This window comes from Zalophus californianus, chromosome 10, assembly GCF_009762305.2.
Source record: "Zalophus californianus isolate mZalCal1 chromosome 10, mZalCal1.pri.v2, whole genome shotgun sequence".
NCBI classification, from domain to species: domain Eukaryota; kingdom Metazoa; phylum Chordata; class Mammalia; order Carnivora; family Otariidae; genus Zalophus; species Zalophus californianus.
In genome coordinates, this window is record NC_045604.1 from 317008 (window position 1) to 336790 (window position 19783).

The following is a 19783-nucleotide window of genomic DNA, read 5'->3' on the forward strand; positions in this document are numbered from 1 at the left end:
GGTGATTATTAGGCACTCTATAATTTAAGAATGATTGCCACAGGGGCACTTGGGTGGCTCAGTTGGTTAAGCGTCTGCCTTCAGCTCAGGTCATGATCCCAGGGTCCTGGAACAGGCCAGCGGTGTCAGGCTCTCTGCTCAGTGGGGAGCCTGCTTCTCCCTCTCCCCCTCCACCCTCTGCCCCCACTCTCTCTAATAAATAAATAAAACCTTAAAAAAAATGACTGCCCTAAACCTTCATAAAAGAAACAGGCAAGTAAGCAATCTAGAGTGTATATAATTAAAGGAATAGGAGGAGTGAGACACATTTTTCCAACCTCCTTCAGAACTTATCTATAAAACTCCGTTTTTCTTTGTGCAAAATACAACAAATGTAGGCGTTCTGTAGGAATATTATTAAAATAACACTTAAATGGAGAAAAAAAAATCTTTTTCACGTTTTATCCCAGGGCACTAATAACAATGGGCAGAGGGAGAGAGGAGTTTTGAATGGTTGAGATCTTTCACACTGCTCTGAAGAATATCTCCCAGGTACATTTCATACACACATGTGTGGAAGAGCCTCTTCTCAGATAAACCATTTTTCAGGTGATACATTCATCACACAAATCCGAAAACAGTTGGGGGAAGGTGCACTTCAGTAGGAAAAGTAGCAAGGTGTGTTTGGGGGCAAAGAGGAAGGCAAAATAGGAGAAGAACAACAGTTGAGTGGTGGCTAAATACCAAAACTGTGGGCTAAGAACCACAGAAACAGTATTTCATTTAATTCTCAGCACACTCCTGTGTGGTCTGTATGATCCCCGCCCATCCTATGAATGAGGTAACTGAGACTCAAGGAAGACTAAACAAACCTGCCGAAGGTCACACAATAAATAGGAGAGTCACCATGAAAACCTAGGTCTAAGGGCAATTGGCTGGCCCAGTCGGTGGAGCATGCCACTCTTGATCTCCGGGTTTTGACTTCAAGCCCCACGCTGGGCACAGAGATTAAAGATAATTTTTTAAAAAATTTTTTTAAACATTTTATTTATTTGACAGAGAAAGAGCACAAGCAGGGGGAGCTGCAGACAAAGGAAGAGGGAGAAGCAGACTCCCCACTGAGCAGTGAGTCTGATGCGGAGCTTGATCCCAGGACCCTGGGATCATGACCTGAGCTGAAGGCAGACGCTTAACCAACTGAGCCACCCAGGAGCCCTTAAAGTTAAAATCTTAAGGGAAACAAAACAAAACAAAATCCAGACAGCAAAAAAACCCTCACAAAATCTAGGTCTAATCCAGTACCTGGGACACACTCCTTCCACCACACCAAGGATGGCAAGTGTAGCCAGCTTCGTATCATTGACGGTCACCTCTAACATTCTGTTCCATCAGTAAAGACTTTTATTCCATTATCATCTTCCATAGATACAACATACGGGAGCGCAGCACACACGTAAACCACGTATTTACTACATCCACATTCCCGTAAACAGACTAATAAAAGCCAGAGGCCGCTGAATTCATGCCCTGTGAAGGTAACCCACATTTTTGCACTGTGAGGAAACTAGAGCGGGGAGGTGGTCATGACAGGGAAACAGCAGTGATCTATAAGCCACAGGAAGATCTCACAAGACTTTGGCTTCACAAAAATTTCTCCAGAATATACCTCAGGAATATTCACAGCTCTGTATACTAAATTAGTCATTACAGAGAAGGGAGAACGTTGTAAGTTGTAGCCCAGCTTGGTATTTATTCCACAAAGAATAGGCCTAATAAAGTTCCTCCATGACAATTCATGTACTTTAAAAGGACAAACATAATCACACACATAAATTCCATCTCAACTGTGCTTCAGAGATTATGGGCTTATGCCCTCTACTTGCAACTGTACAGCAGAACGAATGGCCATTTGTCTCCCACCAAACTGGAAGCAGACTGCACGTCAAGGTCCTGCAGGGCAATGATTCTGTTCTGCACATCTTCAACCTACTCAAATACAAAACAGGCAGCTGAGCTCCTTCCAAGTTACCTAATGCCTCCTATTGCCAATCATTCCCAGCAATTAATTCTGCACTTTCCCAGGATGCAACCTATTTCAGTTCCCTAAAGTAACTCACACACATATAAACCAAACTACAAAACAAATTCCTCAAGTGGGGGTAAGAGCCCCTAAGGGGTAACAAAATGGCTATACAACAGGTTTCATCTTAGGTGCTACAAAGAGTGAAATTATCTCCAAATGTACTGTTTTACTGGATCATTTTAGAGGCTGCTTCCACTCCTAGTGGTAGCAATCTCTAGAATCCAGCAATTGGTGAAACAGTAAAGGGTGTGGACAAGGGCTTCAGAAGAGTATGAATCAATGTGGGTATCTGAGCTTTATTAACTATTTCTCATTTGGAGGAGACCTGGCTAATACAGAACCAAAAGCAACCAACCAATCCCCATACAGGATAGAAACACACAGGACATACCACACCCTAAAGTGCTTACCATACTAACAATATATCTGGCAAGGTTGGAAATAAATCCGGCCAATCAGAGAAAACAACCTGACACAACTCTGGAGACGCTGGGAGATTACCACAAACACCCCTAAAGCTATTACAAAAGCCATCAAGCCTGTAAAGAAAGAAGCTGGGGTCCAAAGAAAAGTACAATTCACTTTTATCAACTTCCTGCTGAGCCAAGACTTACTTCTCCAAATTAAATGATGCAAAAATTACATATATGACACTGAATTAGAATTTGTCTTATACTCTCCTTAGGGAGAATATCATGGATCCGACTACTTAAACTGATCTACACCGAAAACAAAGGCACATTTAATCCTTTTGCCTAAACTCCACTGTGGTTATTAAGATTTTATTTTTAAGTAATCTCCACACCCAACGTGAGGCTCGAACTCACAACCCCAAGATCAAGAGTTGTGTGCTCCTCCAACTGCGCCAGCCAGGCGCCCCTTCACTTTGGTTTTCTGACATGGTATGCATTTGCTTATTGTAGGTTTCCTTCCCCACTGATTTTTAAGGTCTATGGAGTGAGGACTTGTCTACTTTGTTCACTGCTACATCACCACTTCTCAGTTAAGTTCCTGTCACTTAAAAATCATTCAATAATTATTTGTTCAAAGAATAACTGGACCCTTTATGCTGTTTTAGCAGGGGACAGGGAAGGAGCTTAAGACTGAGCAAATGCTAAAGAATTCTCTTTTTTTTAAAAGATTTATTTATTTGAGAGAGTGAGAATGAGAGAGAGAGAGAGAGAGAGTACATGAGAGGGGGGAGGGTTAGAGGGAGAAGCAGGCTCCTCGCCGAGGAGGGAGCCCGATGTGGGACTCGATCCAGGGACTCCAGGATCATGACCTGAGCCGAAGGCAGTCGCTCAACCAAATGAGCCACCCAGGCGCCCCAAGAATTCTAATTTCAAGGGCAAAACTGAGTACTTTCTGCTATTTCATGATTATTTAGCCCCCCGACTAGATTAAGATTTCTGGTGGTTATTCTGTGCATAAACATCTTCCCATTTCTAAAGCAAGAAGCCTCAACCCCCATACAATATCCCGACCCTATTCTAGATGGTTAGCAAAGTCTTGGCTTCCCATTTTTAATTTGGGTTTGTGGGCCAGGGAAGTGAGGGCATGAATACACATGCCACTGCCACCCCTGGAAATTATGGATCAGGTGCACTATTTGGGTAATTAGCAACCAGGGCATCAAGGGCCCCAAAACAGCGTTTGTGACTATGATTTAGAGTGCAAAAATAACAACACAGAGCATCACCAACAGAGAAGATCTCAAGGTCCTTAGGTTTCTCAGCTGACTTCTTGCTGTTTCAATTTATGGTATAAATCTGATCAACCTTCTGAGCGCCTGGGTGGCTCAGTTGACTAAGCATCTGCCTTCAGCTCAGATCATGATCCTGGAGTCCTAGGATGGAGTCCCACATCGGGCTCCCTGCTCGGCAGGGAGTCTGCTTCTCCCCGCCCCCTCCCCCCTCTCATGTGCTCTCTCTCTCTCAGAGAACGAGAGAGAGAAAGCACGAGAGGGAAGAGGGTCAGAGGGAGAAGCAGACTCCCTGCCGAGCAGGAAGCCCGATGTGGGACTCGATCCCGGGACTCCAGGATCATGACCTGAGCCGAAGGCAGTCGCTTAACCAACTGAGCCACCCAGGCGCCCAAATAAAATCTTAAAAAAAAATCTGATCAACCTTCTTACAATATGTCTTATCTTCCATTATTACTTTTACTGCCTGGCCTTCTCCACTGTGCTCTCTTAACCAAGCCACTCTGTCCCAATCTTCAAAAAAACCAGTCTCACTTCTATATATGCCTGTACCTCCCTCCTAAAACACATTCCCTAGTTAATTAAGCCTATTCAAGCATTTATTCTTCCTATGTCTTGATAATATTGTTACTCAATGCCCATCAAAATTATTTCTCTCTTTTTTCCACAGTAATAAAGTACTGGCCACATGACTGTTCAGCTCCACTATACTTCCTAGCCTCCCTTGCTAGATTCTTGCCAATGGAATAAAAAGGAAGTGATATGTGCCACCTGGTTCCTGGCTAAGAACTATAAAAGGTAGGCAAACTCTCCCATGCTCTTTCCCCTTCCCATTGGCTGCAACCCAGTTTCAACCCTGCAGAGAAGGACAATACCCTGGAAATTGATATCCCTGCTAGAGGCATCAGCATCCCTGCGGAATTTGTTGGCTATACAACTTTCAAGCCCCATCCCACACCTATGAATCAGAAATGCTGGGGATGGGGGCTAGGAATTGTGTTTTAACAAGACCTCCAGGTGACTCTCTCTGTCCACTAAAGCATGAGAACCACTGTCCTAGGGATCAGTACAAAAGTTCATGTAAAAGAAATGGAGTTACTGAACTACCACTTGAAACAACAGAGCAACAGGAACCACCTGCCTTAGGCAGTTATAAGTTACATGAAAGAGATACTTTCTATATTGTTCGAGCCATTGTTATTTTTAGATCTCTGTTGCAGCTGTTAGAGGCACTCCCCCTGGTTCTCAAAACTTTTTGGCCTCAGGATCCCTTGAAGAGGACACTTGTAAAAATCAAGGACTCCAAAGAGATTTTGTTTATGGGCTACAGCTATCAACAGTCCATATTAGAAATTAAAACAGAATTTTAAAATGTTAATTTGTTAAAAAAAATAAGCCCACATTAACATGACAAATCCTTTATAAAAAAATAACTCCTCCTCCCCCCCCAAAAAAACCAATATAGTGAGAAGAGTGGCATCATTTTACATTTTTTTCTACAAATCTCATTAATGTCTGGCTTAATTACTCACAGACAGCTGGACTCCCACAGCTGCTCTGCGTTCAATCTGCAGCCCCACCCTGCGCTTACCTGTAATGTTTCCCAAGTGTCTCCTCCAAACAGTGACAGTTTCTTACTCTCTTCACCTTCACAGTTTTGAAGAGTACTGGCCAGGTTTTGGTAAAATGCCCCTAAATTTGGGTTTACCTGATGTTTTCTCATGAGACTGAGGTTACATATTTTTGACAAGAATATCACAAAAGCAATGTTGTATCCTATCAGGAAGTACATGAGGTCAACATGCTGCCATATGATATATTAACTGTAATCACCTGAGGTGGTGTTTGACAGGTTTCTCCACTGAAAAGTTACCAAGAGGAGATACTTTTGAGGCTATGCCAAATCTCATTTTCCGTTAAACTTCCACCCACTAATTTTAGCATTCACAGACCGTTCTTGCCTGCAACAATTACTAGTATTTGCCTAACGTTTCCATCGTTCCTTCTATATTTATTAATTTGAATTTTACTCTAATAAACAGCTGTCTCCTATTTATTCAAATATTTATTTATAGCAGCAAGGACTTGTGGATATTTATTTTAACCTATGGGTTATAACCCATTAACTATCATTATTCATTTTGTTCTTCAAATTGTCCCAGATCTGGCTGTTGGAAGCTCCTTCACATTGGCTTACCATTTTTTCTTTTTAAAGCATTTTGTTAGTTTCTGGTACCTATGTGATGGTTCAGGTCCATATGATTTTTTTCTGCCCTAGTCATTTCTCCAAGGAACTGGTTTTTGTTTGTTTTTTTTTAAAGATTTATTTTTATTTGGAAGGGGAAGAGAGGGCGTATCTGCGTGAAAGAGTGGGGGGGGGACAGAGGGAGAGTCTTTTTAAGCAGCCAGCACCTCCCACCCCGAGTGCAGCTCAAAACTCACGACCCCGGGATCAGTCTCACAACCCAAGATCACAACGTGAGCCAAAACTAAGAGTTGGATGCTTAACCAACCGCACCACCCTGGTGCCATGGAACTCGTTTCTTTTTGGAGAATGGCATTTAGAAACCAAGATCTGGTGTCAAGTGTGCTCCTTGCTACAGTGGTGTCATTGCTTCCAAGTCCTCTCAGAAAAAGGAAATATATGTAACATATATTAAAACTCATGAGTTCATACTGACACCAGAGAAGGGTATTCTTTTTTTAAGATTTTATTTATTTATTTGACAGAGAGAGACACAGCGAGAGAGGGAACACAAGCAGGGGGAGCGGGAGAGGGAGAAGCAGGCTTCCCACTGAGGAGGGAGCCCGATGCAGGGGCTCGATCCCAGGACCCCGGGATCATGACCTGAGCCGAAGGCAGACGCTTAACAACCGAGCCACCGAGGCGCCCCCAGAGAAGGGTATTCTAACAATCTTTTCAAATGATCAGAATTGTGGATATCTTCATCTTTGATATACTCAAAACTCAATACAGGGGCGCCTCAGTGGCTCAGTTGGTCAAGCGTCTCTTGATTTCAGCTCAGGTCATGAGATCAAGCCCCCCATTGGGCTTCGTGCTCAGCAGGGAGTCTGCTTGAGGATTCTCTCTCCCACTCTCTGTTCCTCTCCCTGCTTGTGCACACGCTTGCTCTCTAAAATAAATAAATAAATCTTAAAAAAAAAAAAACCCTCAATACGTGTGGGCAAAGTACTTGAACAAGAAGATATACTAATGGCCAATAAGCACATGAAACGATGCTCAACATCATTAGTCATTAGAAAAATGCAAATCAAAACCACAATGAGATATCAATTCACACCCATTAGGATGGCTATAATCAAAAAGATAGAAAATAGTTAAGTATTGGTGAGGATGTAGAGAAACTGGAATCCTAGTACAGTACATTGCTGGTGGGAATGTAAAATGGTACAGCAGCTTTGGAAAATGGCTTGATGGTTCTTCAGAAAGTTAGAATTATCAAAAACATAGAATTATCATATGACTCAGGAACATCATTTATAGGTAAATACCCAAAAGAACTGAAAAGACGGGTTCAATTGAAACTTACACAAAAATGTGTATAGCAGTACTATTCGCAATAGCCAAATGTCCATCAACTGATGGTGGATAAGCAAAATATGGTATATTCCTATAGTGGAATATTACACATAAAAAGGAATAAAGTACTGTGGTGTCTGGGCGGCTCAGTCGGGTGTCCGACTCTTGATCTCAGCTCAGGTCTTGAGTTCAATACCTGGTACAACATGAATGAACCTCGAAAACATGCTAAGTAAAAGGAGCCAGGCAAAAAAGGTCACATATTGTATGACTTCATGCATATAAAATTTCCAGAATAGAGAAATCCATCAAGATAGAGAGATTAGTGGTTGTCAGATGCTGAGGGAAGGAGAAATGGGTGGTGATGGCTGAGTGGGTATAGGTTTCCCTTTCGGGTGATGAAATTGTTTTGGGATTTGATTTAGATGATAGTTGCACAACACTGCAAATGTACTAAATGCTACTGAATCGTACAAATTAAAATGGTTAATTCTATGTTACGTGACTTTCACCTCAATTAAAAAAAAAAGCACAGTAGTTTCTAAGGGTTACTTGCAACGGGAAATCTGAAACCTTATCAATGTAACTCTTTACACTGTTACACTAAAATCCATTGGTCTATCTTATCTTACACTTAGAATGGATCTTTTACCCAAACATGATTTTGTTACATCATGCACTGGTCATTAGGAAAATTCTGGTCCACTAAATCATGTAGATTTCAAGTGTTGACACATTTCATTATACAATAAATAAAAGAATCACATTGGTTAATGTCACCACTAATCACATCAGAAAAGTAAGTTCTGGGAAGGTGTCAAACTCATGGTTTAATTTTTATTCATTTTATTTTAATATTATCACTGGGCACAATCAGTTGTTTTCCCAAATCTAAAGACCATGGTTTGCTGATTATTCTTTCATCAAGCAGAAACAGTGTTCTATGGAGAAAGCAGCTAGTCAGCTTGCAACTCAATCCTGCTTTTCCTCGAGACAACCACTGCACCACTGTACTCCAATGTAGCAGAAGTGCTTTATGAGTACTTTCCACTTTATCACACAAAATATTCAAAAGCCATGATCTGAAAGGTCAAAATAAAACTCATTTTCACTCCTTCATCAGAACATTCTTAAGTGAAATTGGATTTTTTTTCAAAATTTTAATTTTTTAAAAAGATTTACTTGTCAGAAAGAGGAGAGCGGCAGAGGCAGAGGGATAAGCAGGCTGCCCGCCGAGAAAGGAGCCTGATGCCAGACTCCATCCCAGGACCCTGCGATCATGACCTGAGCTGAAGGCAGACGCTTAACCTACTGAGCCACCCAGGCGCCCTTTTTTTTTTTTCTTTTTTTCAACTCCAAGTTTAAACTGTGCAACAGTGAAGAATACAATGACTATTGGTATAGTTTGGTGCCACTGCTCTGATTCATGCTAAGGCACCAGCAGCTTTACTCACCACTGCTTCTGGATCATCAGTGCAAATGTTAACACAGTGAAAAAGAAAAAAAAAATGCCTTTCTATTATAAAGTAGTTTTGATCTCAAGACTCCCTGAAACACACTCAGGAATCCCCAGTCCACAGACCACACTTTGAAAACTGCTAGCTTACTCCAACTAATACACTTGTTTAATAAAGTAACCTACCAATTCATATTATTTTCCACATTTTTTAATGTAATCTCTACCCCCAACGTGGGGTTCAAACTCAGAACCCTAAGATCAAGAGTTGCATGCTCCACCAACTAAGCCAGCCAGGTGACTGTTTTCCAGGTTAAATGCAAACTACTTGGTGGTAAACCTTTCTCCTTTGTACCTCTCTTTAATACCCACCATATGAAATGCCCCAATAGACTACATAAGTACTATTATTGCCTAACCAACTCCAAATGGTACCTTCCTTCACCTTAACCCATATCAGCTATGTCAATAGACCTTTCTACTACTCCCCAGGCTACAAAATCCCATACCTAAAACCCTCTCCTTCTGGTCCATTCAAATTTAGTCTATTTTAATTACCAGTATTTTGATTTCTAGAACTTTCTTACTGGCTCACTTTACTGAAAAAAGATTCTTGATCTAGGCCAGGGGTCTGCAAGCTTTTTCTGTCAAGGGCCAAACAATAAATATTTTAGACTTTGTGGGCCATCTACTCAATTCTGTTGTTGTAAGGAATTGGGTGTGGCTGTGTTCCAATAAAACTTTATTTACAAAAACAGGCACTGGCTGTACTTTGCTGACCTCCAATCTAAACTCTTCCAACAAGTAGGTCAATAAATCCAGTCTTAATAGAAAAATATGCCAAAAGTAAAAAATGGAGGCAGCCACAGATTGGCTAAAAGGAACTAGTAAGAGCACTGAAAACAGCAGTAAACAAACCCACTAGAGAGAATATTAGTAACAGTTGCTAAAATGCACCCAGCTCTTATTATTGCTAAGTACTAAAGTGCCTAGAGCCAAAGTGTTCTACAATACATTATCTCATTTAAGTCCTTTATAGGAGGGTTTTAATAATTTAAATAATTCTCCTTTTACAGAAGAGAAAACAGATAAACTACCTAACATTCCAAGGTCTCACAGTCTAAATGAGACTTAAATGACTAAGCCTAATTCAAACACAGAGGTCTTTCTTACTTCTAGGTCCATGGGGTATCCATCTTTATTGCAATTCTTGGTTTTTTGATCCAAACTAGTAAGACAGTTATTCCTAATAAGAATGGACAGGCCATTGTTGTTCACTTGCTCTTACTGTGTCTCTTCTGTTTCACGGAGTTTCCCACACAAACGTAGCTCAATCATCGAATGGAAGAACCTAGGTGGTCATGTTTTAGGTAACACAGTGTTTAGTAATGTACACCAGAGACCATAAAGGCCTCTATGCTTAACTCTGACAACTTAGGGTATGCTGTCTAAAAACTTAATGAATAGGAGGTAAGCAATCCTCCCCCACTGTCATCTTATAATAAGTCCTTATAATAAATCAGCATAAAAATAATATATTATTATGCTAATACATATAATAAATCAGCAGAAAAGTTCTGACATATAAAGAAAATCCTGCCAGACGTCATTTAAAACAAGGGATAGTAGAATGAAGGAGACAAAGGTGGTCAAAGGACAGATTTCACACATCCTTCAAAATGACTCTTCAGCCACTCCTAAAACAATAACTAGGGCCTAATGAGAAGAAATAAAAAGCCTGTCCATTAATAAAATGTCTTAACTTATGCCTCACTGGTTATAACTATCTAATCATAAGATTATCCCTACTAATCTGCTTCCAAGCACCAAGAGAAAAGTTAGAAATAAAAGGTTGCAAAAGATCTTTTTTGAAACCTATTGGTCCAAAAAGCAAGCATCAGAATATAGACAGAATCTTAAATTAGAGAGGGTGGTAAGGGGAGAAATAAACTTTACATCCTCACTTCTCTTTATATTTAATATAAATCAATATAAGAGGGAAACCTACTACTGCACATACACACATGTAAAATGCCTACTTCCCCTGGAGAACATTAACAAGTAATCGTATAAAAATGGCATCAACTAAAAAAGTTAATTATTACTTCCAAGAACTAGGGAATCTCTCAACTCTGATTGAATCTTCAGTCTCTAGGTCTGAGCTAACTTGGTCTAATGCTGTTTTATCTTCCAGTATTCAAATGACTGGGATACAATCTCCCTTAATTCATTTATAAAGAAAATGAAGAATAGTGGCTCCAGCTACTCGGGGTAGGGAAATAACTGGGGACAGCCTAGGGAATTAAGCATGGGCCAGCCACTCTGGTAAATCCCATCCAGCAACCTTAAAGAAAGTATAACCTCATATGTACCTCCTAACACTTGAACCAAAATTCACATACCAAAGGGAAAAATATACATATTCAAAGATTGTTGGCTGTAAAAATGTGGCAAGAGTACAAATTCATAGGCTATAACAAAAAGACTGAAATAAGGAGTTTCCTTTAGATTGCAACCTGACAAAACTTATTAGAGGATAAAGTAGCTCGGAAGTTCCCTCCCACTCCAGCTACTGCATATCCCTCCTATTCGACTACTGCATATTAGGCTCCATTATTCTGAATGGTCAGACAACAAGCAGAAAAAAATTCACATAAAACAACTGTGTAATAGTATGTCCCCCTTTTATTCATTAATACACTTTATTTCATATTTCCACCTAATACAAGAGTCACTTCATATATGTATCACACCTAGAAAATACATAATTTAAGAAATTAAAAAAGACACCATGGTAAACTGGTGGTAAGTTGAAATACAATTTCTAAATGAATGCTGAGCTCCTAGTAACCAATGAAAGATACAATCATTCCAAATGAATCTCCAAATGGCAACACCTGCAATGTCTGGAAGCTTAGCTCTCTAATTTTCCCTTCTTCCTATGTGCTATGTGACTTTCCTTTTGTACAACTCTAACTCCGTAGCAGATGGCAGGGGAGAACAATGCATTTTTATAATACACTAAATAGAACAACAACAAGAAATAAAGAAAAGGAAAAGGGGACACTCAAAGGAGTGGTTAACAGATATTATTTGGTATCTATTATCTGGCTTTTTGCTTCTCCTTAAAAGCACCACCTTGGCCATCAACTCCTGTACCCGTGGTAATCTTGAATGATTAGAAACAGTTTGGGGCGGGGGTGGGGTGGGGTGGGGTGGGGTGGGGTCTTAACAAATTACAGTTGTTAAATCCAGGCAGCAATTCTCTCTAGGGACTCTTCTTCCTCAAGCAGCACACCTCTCAATGGGGGCAGGAAGAAAAGATGCAGAACAAATGGCCTCACCTCCCAAAAGAGTTACTAATCCACTAGGAACACAGTCACTATCACTTGGACAGAGAAGCTCCCTCTCATTTTGCCACAACAAAAATATCTTTTTTTTTTTTTTTAAGACAGCAAGGGGAGAGAGAGAGAGAGAGAGAGAGAGAGAGAGAGTGTGTGTGTGTGTGTCTATTAAATGGGTACTTTTCTTGTTCTAAACCTTCCCCTTTTCCTTGTCCATCAGCCCAAGTAAGCAGAGATGACGCAGACTTCCTTATATAATAGCCTGTGATTTCCTAGACTGCAGGCCTTTCCCTTTGTGTTCTGTATACACTTACACACGCGAGCGCGCGCATATTCTCACTGCTTTGCAGCCCCTGGCGTGATGCCAGCACTCAGTCAGCTGGTTGACTCCATTCACAGAGCAGGGTTGGAGCTGACATGGAAAGGGGGGGTAAGTGAGGGTAAGGGGGAGCTAGAACCATCATTGCTACAGACAAAAGAAATTTTTTAAAAAAAGAAAGAAAAAGAAAACCTTGGTATAACATTCTTCTTATGGCTTCAGCTCAAAGAAAACTAGAAGCCAGAGACCATTACAGCAAAAGGATGAAGCAGAAGGACTGAGGATCCAAACCGAAAGGAGCTTTGTGTGAGAAACGATTACTCCACCACAAATTTTACAAAGCAACAGTATTTATTACTTCAATCCCATTAGAAACCTCAGCATATCACCTTCTACACATAGACAAGAAAAGGCTATGAAGAACTAAGAGCAATTCTGACTTTCTGCTTTTAGAAAAATAAAAAAGGGGGGGAGCAAGACAGTTAAAAGTACTTACAGGTATACATTTTTCTGCTCCCTCCTCTAGCTGCCAGGAAAGCTGGAGACAAGAAAGGGGTGGGGGGAGGGAGGGCAGAAAAAGGAGGAAAAGAAGGAATAAAAGATGGGTTTAGGTTTTTGTTTTTGTGGGGTTTTTTGGGGGGGAGGAGGTGGGGAAAGGTTCCCTTTCTCTTTTCTATCGTGAGAGAGGCTTTTTCTATAGCACAGGGACGACCCCATACGTGCCAGCCCCCTTGAGAGACCTGCAGAAACCCGGTCTCCAAGCGGGCACTGCCCTGCCAATCACATGGCGTACTGTTACATTAAACAAAAGAAACAGGGGGATGCTTACTTTTACCCATGATGCCTAGCGGGGGCAGGAGGGGGGGAGAAAAACCAGTTGTAGCCGGTTTATAACCTCAGGACATGGAATTATCTCTTAATTTTTTAAAATGTCATTTGTGGTACAAAAGTCAGTTAGTCTCCCCACCCTAACTACCCCCCCCATTATTCTGGCCTAGTGCCAAACTTTGCCTTCATTCATGAGAGCTAGTTTCCTCTCAAATCATGATGCTTTAACTGTTTAGTTTCCAAAGCCAACATCTAGGACAGGAAATCACAGCATCAATAACAAAACATGCCCCAAATTAAAAAAAAAAAAAAATGAAGACACCACCAACCAAGCTCCTTGTCTTTACCCCTCATTGCTAGTGCCAGGGGCACATACACTGATAAGACAGTAGATGTGTTCATTAAAGATTTGCTCCTGGAGCTGTCCCACAGGTAGACACTGACTTAGTTTATCAATTCACATCATTGAAGGCAGTTGAAGCCACATCCAACACAAATTACAGCAAGGTTTCAGAGCAGAGTAGTCATGACAGTATATGTATATTCCATAAAAATGGGTTAGGCCCTTGTTACACATATTTTGCCACAATTAAAATGAATTTTTAATGGTTTAGGCCTAGCCACAGTATTGCACTATCATTCTACTCTCCTGTGTCCCAGCTAGAACACTCTTTCCTCTTCACATTTCAGCAAACTTCTCACCCACCACGTACCATTTACCACATCATCCTCTGTCATTCTATAGACTGACCAAGACTCCAGACATGTCTGAAATTTTCTTCTGATTTTCTTTTTTCTGTTTTAGAGTGACTGTCTCCAGTTACTTTATAGGGAGTTTTCATTTCTCAAAAGTACTCTTAAGGGGTCAGAAAGTGGTGGGGAAGAAAACCAAAAAGGAGGTAAAGCAGTAATAATTGTTTTGGAGCTGGCTGGGAGACCCTTACTCTAGGATCACTGTTTAAGGAAATCAGTTCTTTATAAACAGTAACAAGGAATGATGGGGGAGAGGGGTCCTTATTTTTCAGCTGATCTCTCCTATCAATATACCACCCCAAACACCTGTCTCATTTGGGCCTCTGAAACTCAAATTATAATTGTACTAGCTCCATCAGAATCTCTCACAAAACCCTTATTTTCCAAATATTAAAGCTTCTAGACTCTAGAGAATACAGAGAAAAATAATCTATACCCTACCCAAAGATTTGTTTGTAAATAAAAGTTTTCCTGAGCAATCTAATATTAACCTCAATTTTCAGAAAACAAATACTGAGCTAAATCTAAAACAGGCAGTATTGGACACTGGCAAAAGGCATTCAGTAATTTACAAACTACAAAGGAAAACCCTACATCTTCTTCAACATAAGCTTCAAGTGGATGAGGTTGTGACATCTCAGTCACAATAAGATGTACTTAATCGAAGTCCATCAGAGGTCCCCAGATCTAGGTACTGCTGTTATTTTAGGAGATAAAGGAAATCATATGTCTGTGAAAAATGAGGCCAAAAAAATAATTCATTCAATACATTTCCACAAGAGACCAACTATTAATTTCAAACTGAAGCTCACTAGGTTCCATGTTTAATCAGGGCAGGGAAGACTGTATTTTTCAACCATCACTCAGAGATTATGCTCATTTAAGTCCACTGAATACATTTTACTGCATTTATACAGCGATCACTTTTCTACCAGTCTTTGAGATTGTATAAAAGGCCTAGATACAACCAAGCAGGTAATAGTGATTACCATTAGCTATGAGTTTAATTCTCCAACATTACACAGGCTAAGGCTTACTCACTTAATGTGAGTAAGTTTACTCTGTTTATTACAGTACCTCCTCTGTATACTACACTGCTTAGTAGTCCAGAGGTACCACAGATGTTCTCAAACCAACAGGTATTTTTCTTCAGGGTCCTGAAAAATTACCAACAATGTGGCAACCAACAACCCGATCTTTTCAGCTGAATCATAATCATCCAAAACCAGAGGTACTTATTGTGTGAGCTGAAAACTTTAAATTTTTTAAAATACTTCTTGGTAACTATTAACCAAATTGTGATGCTCTGAAGAACATCAAGTTCTTTCAGAAAAAGAAAAGATCTAACATTCACCGAGCATTTTAATGCACTAAATATTTATTTCATCCACACAACAAACCAAGAAGATAGGGTCCTTTTCCTATTTTATAGATATGGAAATCAATTTGGTGAAATTAAGAAATTTGAATGAAGTCATTCATTCAGCTAACAATAGCAGATGCTGGCTCCAAGGCCCATACTCATTCCACTACACCATGATGACTTGAGCATCTCTTGGCCAAAACTCAAGAGCCCAGTTCACTATGCATGCCTCGCCGATCTCTACTCTAAGCCACTGGATTAAAGAAAATGTTAGCCAAATACAACTGAGGTAAAAAATACAAACTCTTTGGCAGGCATGTATGATTTCGACACACAAAAGATTTGATCCAGGACTTCTCTAGAAAGACTAATAAGGACATGCAATCTAGATATGGACAAAGGAGATCTGATAAATGACCAGGAAGGTCAATTCATAAAATTCCATTATGAGGAAAGAAGCGATTATCCAACCAGACTCAGGAAACAAGACTTCAAATTAAATACAACTAAAAGCTTGAAGGTACTCCTATAAAAGAAGTATTAACTTCGTACAATCAAACACTTAAAACCCTCACCAATAAGAGAAAAAATTTGCAAAAATTATATAGTCCCCATTTTTGTTCTTCACAAATTTCAGAATAACCTGCCAATTTTTTTGTGCCGATTTTAACATAAATCCCCGGGCTCAGAGAACAAGAGAATCAAAATCGGAACTACTGTTAAGGTTGAAAAATAAAATTTATTTTTTAAAAAGCCAACTTTAAGATTTTGTATAAAGTCCACAAACTATTTATTGGTGTCCAAGAAAAACAAGCTGAAGTTTATCCAGCTGTTAGTCCTCTCCTGCAAATTCCCTTTAGTTCTGTTTTCAGTGGGTATAGTCTATTTGGATAAATCACCTCAAAATGTTTCAAAATTACAACAACAAATCACATCACAGAACAGCAGACCCATTCATATGATCAATAAGATTCACATTTTTCATTAAATGTAGAAAACCTCAATTAGTCAAAAGGAGAAGTTACTGCGTAGGAGATAGGAGTTCCTCTCCACATTATTTAGAGATGGTACACAAACAATCAAGCAATACTACAAAATAACCACAGAACAAACAAAAACCCACCACCACCACAAAAACCATTTTGCTTTCACAAAGCTTAATACACAAAGTGGGAATTACTTCCAGAATAATGTATTGATTTTAATCTTTAGAAATAGGTGATTTGGGGCACCTGGGTGGCTCAGTTGGTTAAGCGACTGCCTTCGGCTCAGGTCATGATCCCGGAGTCCCAGGATCGAGTCCTGCATCGGGCTCCCTGCTCGGCAGAGTCTGCTTCTCCCTTTGACCCTCCCCCTCTCATGCTCTCTCTCTCTCTTTCTCGCTCTCAAATAAATAAATAAATAAAATCTTAAAAAAAAGAAAAAGATAAACTCTAAAAAAAAAGAAATAGGTGATTTGTATTCATTAGCTAAAATAGAATAATTTCAGGGCACTGGGTGGCTCAGTCGGTTAAGCGTCTGCCTTCGGCTCAGGTTGTGATCTCTGGGTCCTGGGATTGAGCCTGGCATGGGGCTCCCTGCTCAGCAGGGAGTCTGCTTCTCCCTCTCCCTCTGCCCCTCCCACACTTGTGCGTGCAGGCACACACACACTCTCTCTCAAATAAATAAAATCTTCCAAAAAAAATTTAAAAACCAGAATAATTTCTATTTAAAGGGGGAAAAAGTCAGTCCTCAATTATGTGGGAGTTATAAATTAGTGATTGATCGACTTTGAAGTGTCCATCACTAATTGGGAGAATATACTTATTAATATTTTGGTTAAAACCAAGTAAAGAGTAAGGACAGTACCTTATAAAGCAGAATACAGACTGAGTCTTACACAGGTAGAAGAGGAAAGGAGAACAATCTCTGTCCTGACATAGCATTTGAGTTAGGAAGTACTGTTCTTCTCAAAGCAGGATTCCTTAACGTGTTCACTCCTTCTGGGTTTACAGGAAGTCAGACTGCTACAGAGGTCATAAAAACCTCTACTGACTCACATATTGCAAATAAGCATAAAAAGCTACTGTCAAACCCTACTATCAATGACTTAATCACCATACAGAAATACAGGAAGTAAATTACATCAAATATTTCATCCCTTATGTAGCATGAGATGTTTCTAGACCAGTCTTTTCTACGAGGCTGGTTTAATGTTCCAACAGCACTAGGGAATTCCTCTGCCTACCCCCAGGAAACAGAAACATGAAAATCATCTAGAGCATTAAATTAGTATTTAACACCTACAAAATTATTACTCTCTTCTTCCAAAAAAACAAAGCAACTGTAAGAGGGGCCCACAAGGTACCTAACTAGGATAGTCTTGAATCCCTAACTTACTATTCTCATCCTTGTATTAGTAGCACACTATTGATTCTCAGTGACCAGGCCTGAGAACATCTCATTTATTTTTTTTAAAGATTATTTATTTATTTGAGAGAGTGCACACACACATTTGCAAGTTGGGGGGGGGGGAGCAGAGGGAGAAGGAGAGAGAGAAGTAGACTCCCTGCTGAGCGTGGAGCCTGACGCAGGGCTTGATCTCAGATCTCACAATGCCAAGATCATGACCTCAGTCGAAATCAAGGCTGGATGCTTAACTGAGCCAGCCAGGTGCCCCTCATTTCTTATTTTTTAAAAAGTAGGCTTAATGCCCAGTATGGAGCCCAATGCAGGGCTTGACCCTAAGATCAAGACCTGAGCTGAGTCCAAGAGTCAGACACTCAACCAACTGAGCCTCCCAGGTGCCCCAACATCTCATTTCTTAATACCTGACTGCTGACTGATTATTTTCATTCCCTCCTATCTGTACCTTCCCTGTATCTTTGCGGGGTAAGTTCCTTTCAGGCAAGCCACAAATGTTTGTACTTCACAATAAAATTCTCGTTCTTTTTTTTTTAAGATTTTATTATTTATTTGACACAGAGACACAGCGAGAGAGGGAACACAAGCAGGGGGAGTGGGAGAGGGAGAAGCAGGCTTCCCGCCAAGCAGGGAGCCTGATGCAGGGCTCGATCCCAGGACCCTGGGATCATGACCTGAGCCGTAGCAGATGCTTAACAACTGAGCCACCCAGCCACCCCAAATTCTGGTTCTTTGTAAAGGTAAATGAAATTGATAAGCCTCCAGCCAGAATCATTAAGAAAAAGAGTGGGCTGATGTAAAATCAGAAATGAAGGAGAAGTTACAAGTGACACCACAGAAATAAAAAAGACCATAAATGACTAGTAGGAACAACTATATGCCAACAAACTGGAAAACCTAGAAGAAATGGATAAATTCCTAGAAACACACAACCTTCCAAGACTGAAGCACAAAGAAACAGAAAATCTGAGAATGATTACAAGTAATGAAACTGAATCAGTAATTTTAAAACTCCCAAAAAACAAAAGTCCAGGACACAATGACTTAATAGGTGAAGTCTACCAAACATTTAAAGAAGAGTTAGTATCGGGGCACCTGGGTGGCTCAGCCGTTAAGCGTCTGCCTTCGGCTCAGGTCATGATCCCAGGGTCCTGGGATCGAGCCCCGCCTCGGGCTCCCTGCTCGGCGGGAAGCCTGCTTCTCCCTCTCCCACTCCCCCTGCTTGTGTTCCTGCTCTTGCTATCTCTCTGTCAAATAAATAAATAAAATCTTCACAAAAAACAAAAAACTTAAAAAAAAATAAAAGAGTTAGTATCTATCTTTTTCAAATTACTCCAAAAAAACTGAAGAGGAATGAGCACTTCCAAACTCATTTTATGAAGTCAGCAGTACCCTGATACAAAAACCAGACAAAGATACACATACACAAAATTTACAGGCCAATATCCCTGATGAACATAGATGCAAAAATTCTCAACAAAATATTAGCAAATCAAATTCAACAATATATTAAAAAGATTCATACATGATCAAGTGGGATTTATTCCAGAGATGCAGGGATGGTTCAACTTCTGTAAATCAATCAACATGACACACCACATTAACAAAATGATTAAAAATCACATGACTGTCTCAATAGATGAAGAAAAAACATTTGACAAAACGCAACATCGACTTATGATTAAAAAAAAAAAATCTCAGGGACACCTGGGTGGTTCGGTTGGTATAGTATGTGCCTGTTGATCTTGGGGTTGTGAGTTTGAGCCCCACATTGGGTGTAGAGACTACTTAAAAATAAAATCTTAAAAAAAAAAAAATCTCAGGGCGCCTGGGTGGCTCAGTTGGTTAAGCGTCTGCCTTCGGCTCAGGTCATGATCCCAGGGTCCTGGGATCGAGCCCCACATCAGGCTTCCTGCTCAGTGGAGAGCCTGCTTCTCCCTCTCCCTCTGCCATTCCCCCCGCCTGTGCTCTTTCGCTCTCTCTCGGATAAATAAAAAAATCTTAAAAAAAAA

The 19783-nt window shown here is 40.3% G+C and overlaps 1 protein-coding gene across 8 annotated transcripts in view; it reads right to left on the minus strand.

Annotated features, from left to right (window-relative positions):
- Positions 1 to 19783, minus strand: part of GATAD2B (GATA zinc finger domain containing 2B) — a 90190-nt gene that overhangs the window by 42455 nt on the left and 27952 nt on the right. For 3 of the 8 annotated variants that reach the window (XM_027609846.2, XM_027609850.2, XM_027609852.2), the window contains exon 2: positions 12921 to 12962. The exons of the other annotated variants lie outside the window; for them this stretch is intronic. In XM_027609846.2, coding sequence (XP_027465647.1) covers positions 12921 to 12930 — 10 coding nt within the window. In that variant the 5' untranslated portion in view covers positions 12931 to 12962. The remainder of the gene's footprint in view (positions 1 to 12920; positions 12963 to 19783) is intronic. 8 annotated transcript variants of the gene reach the window in all.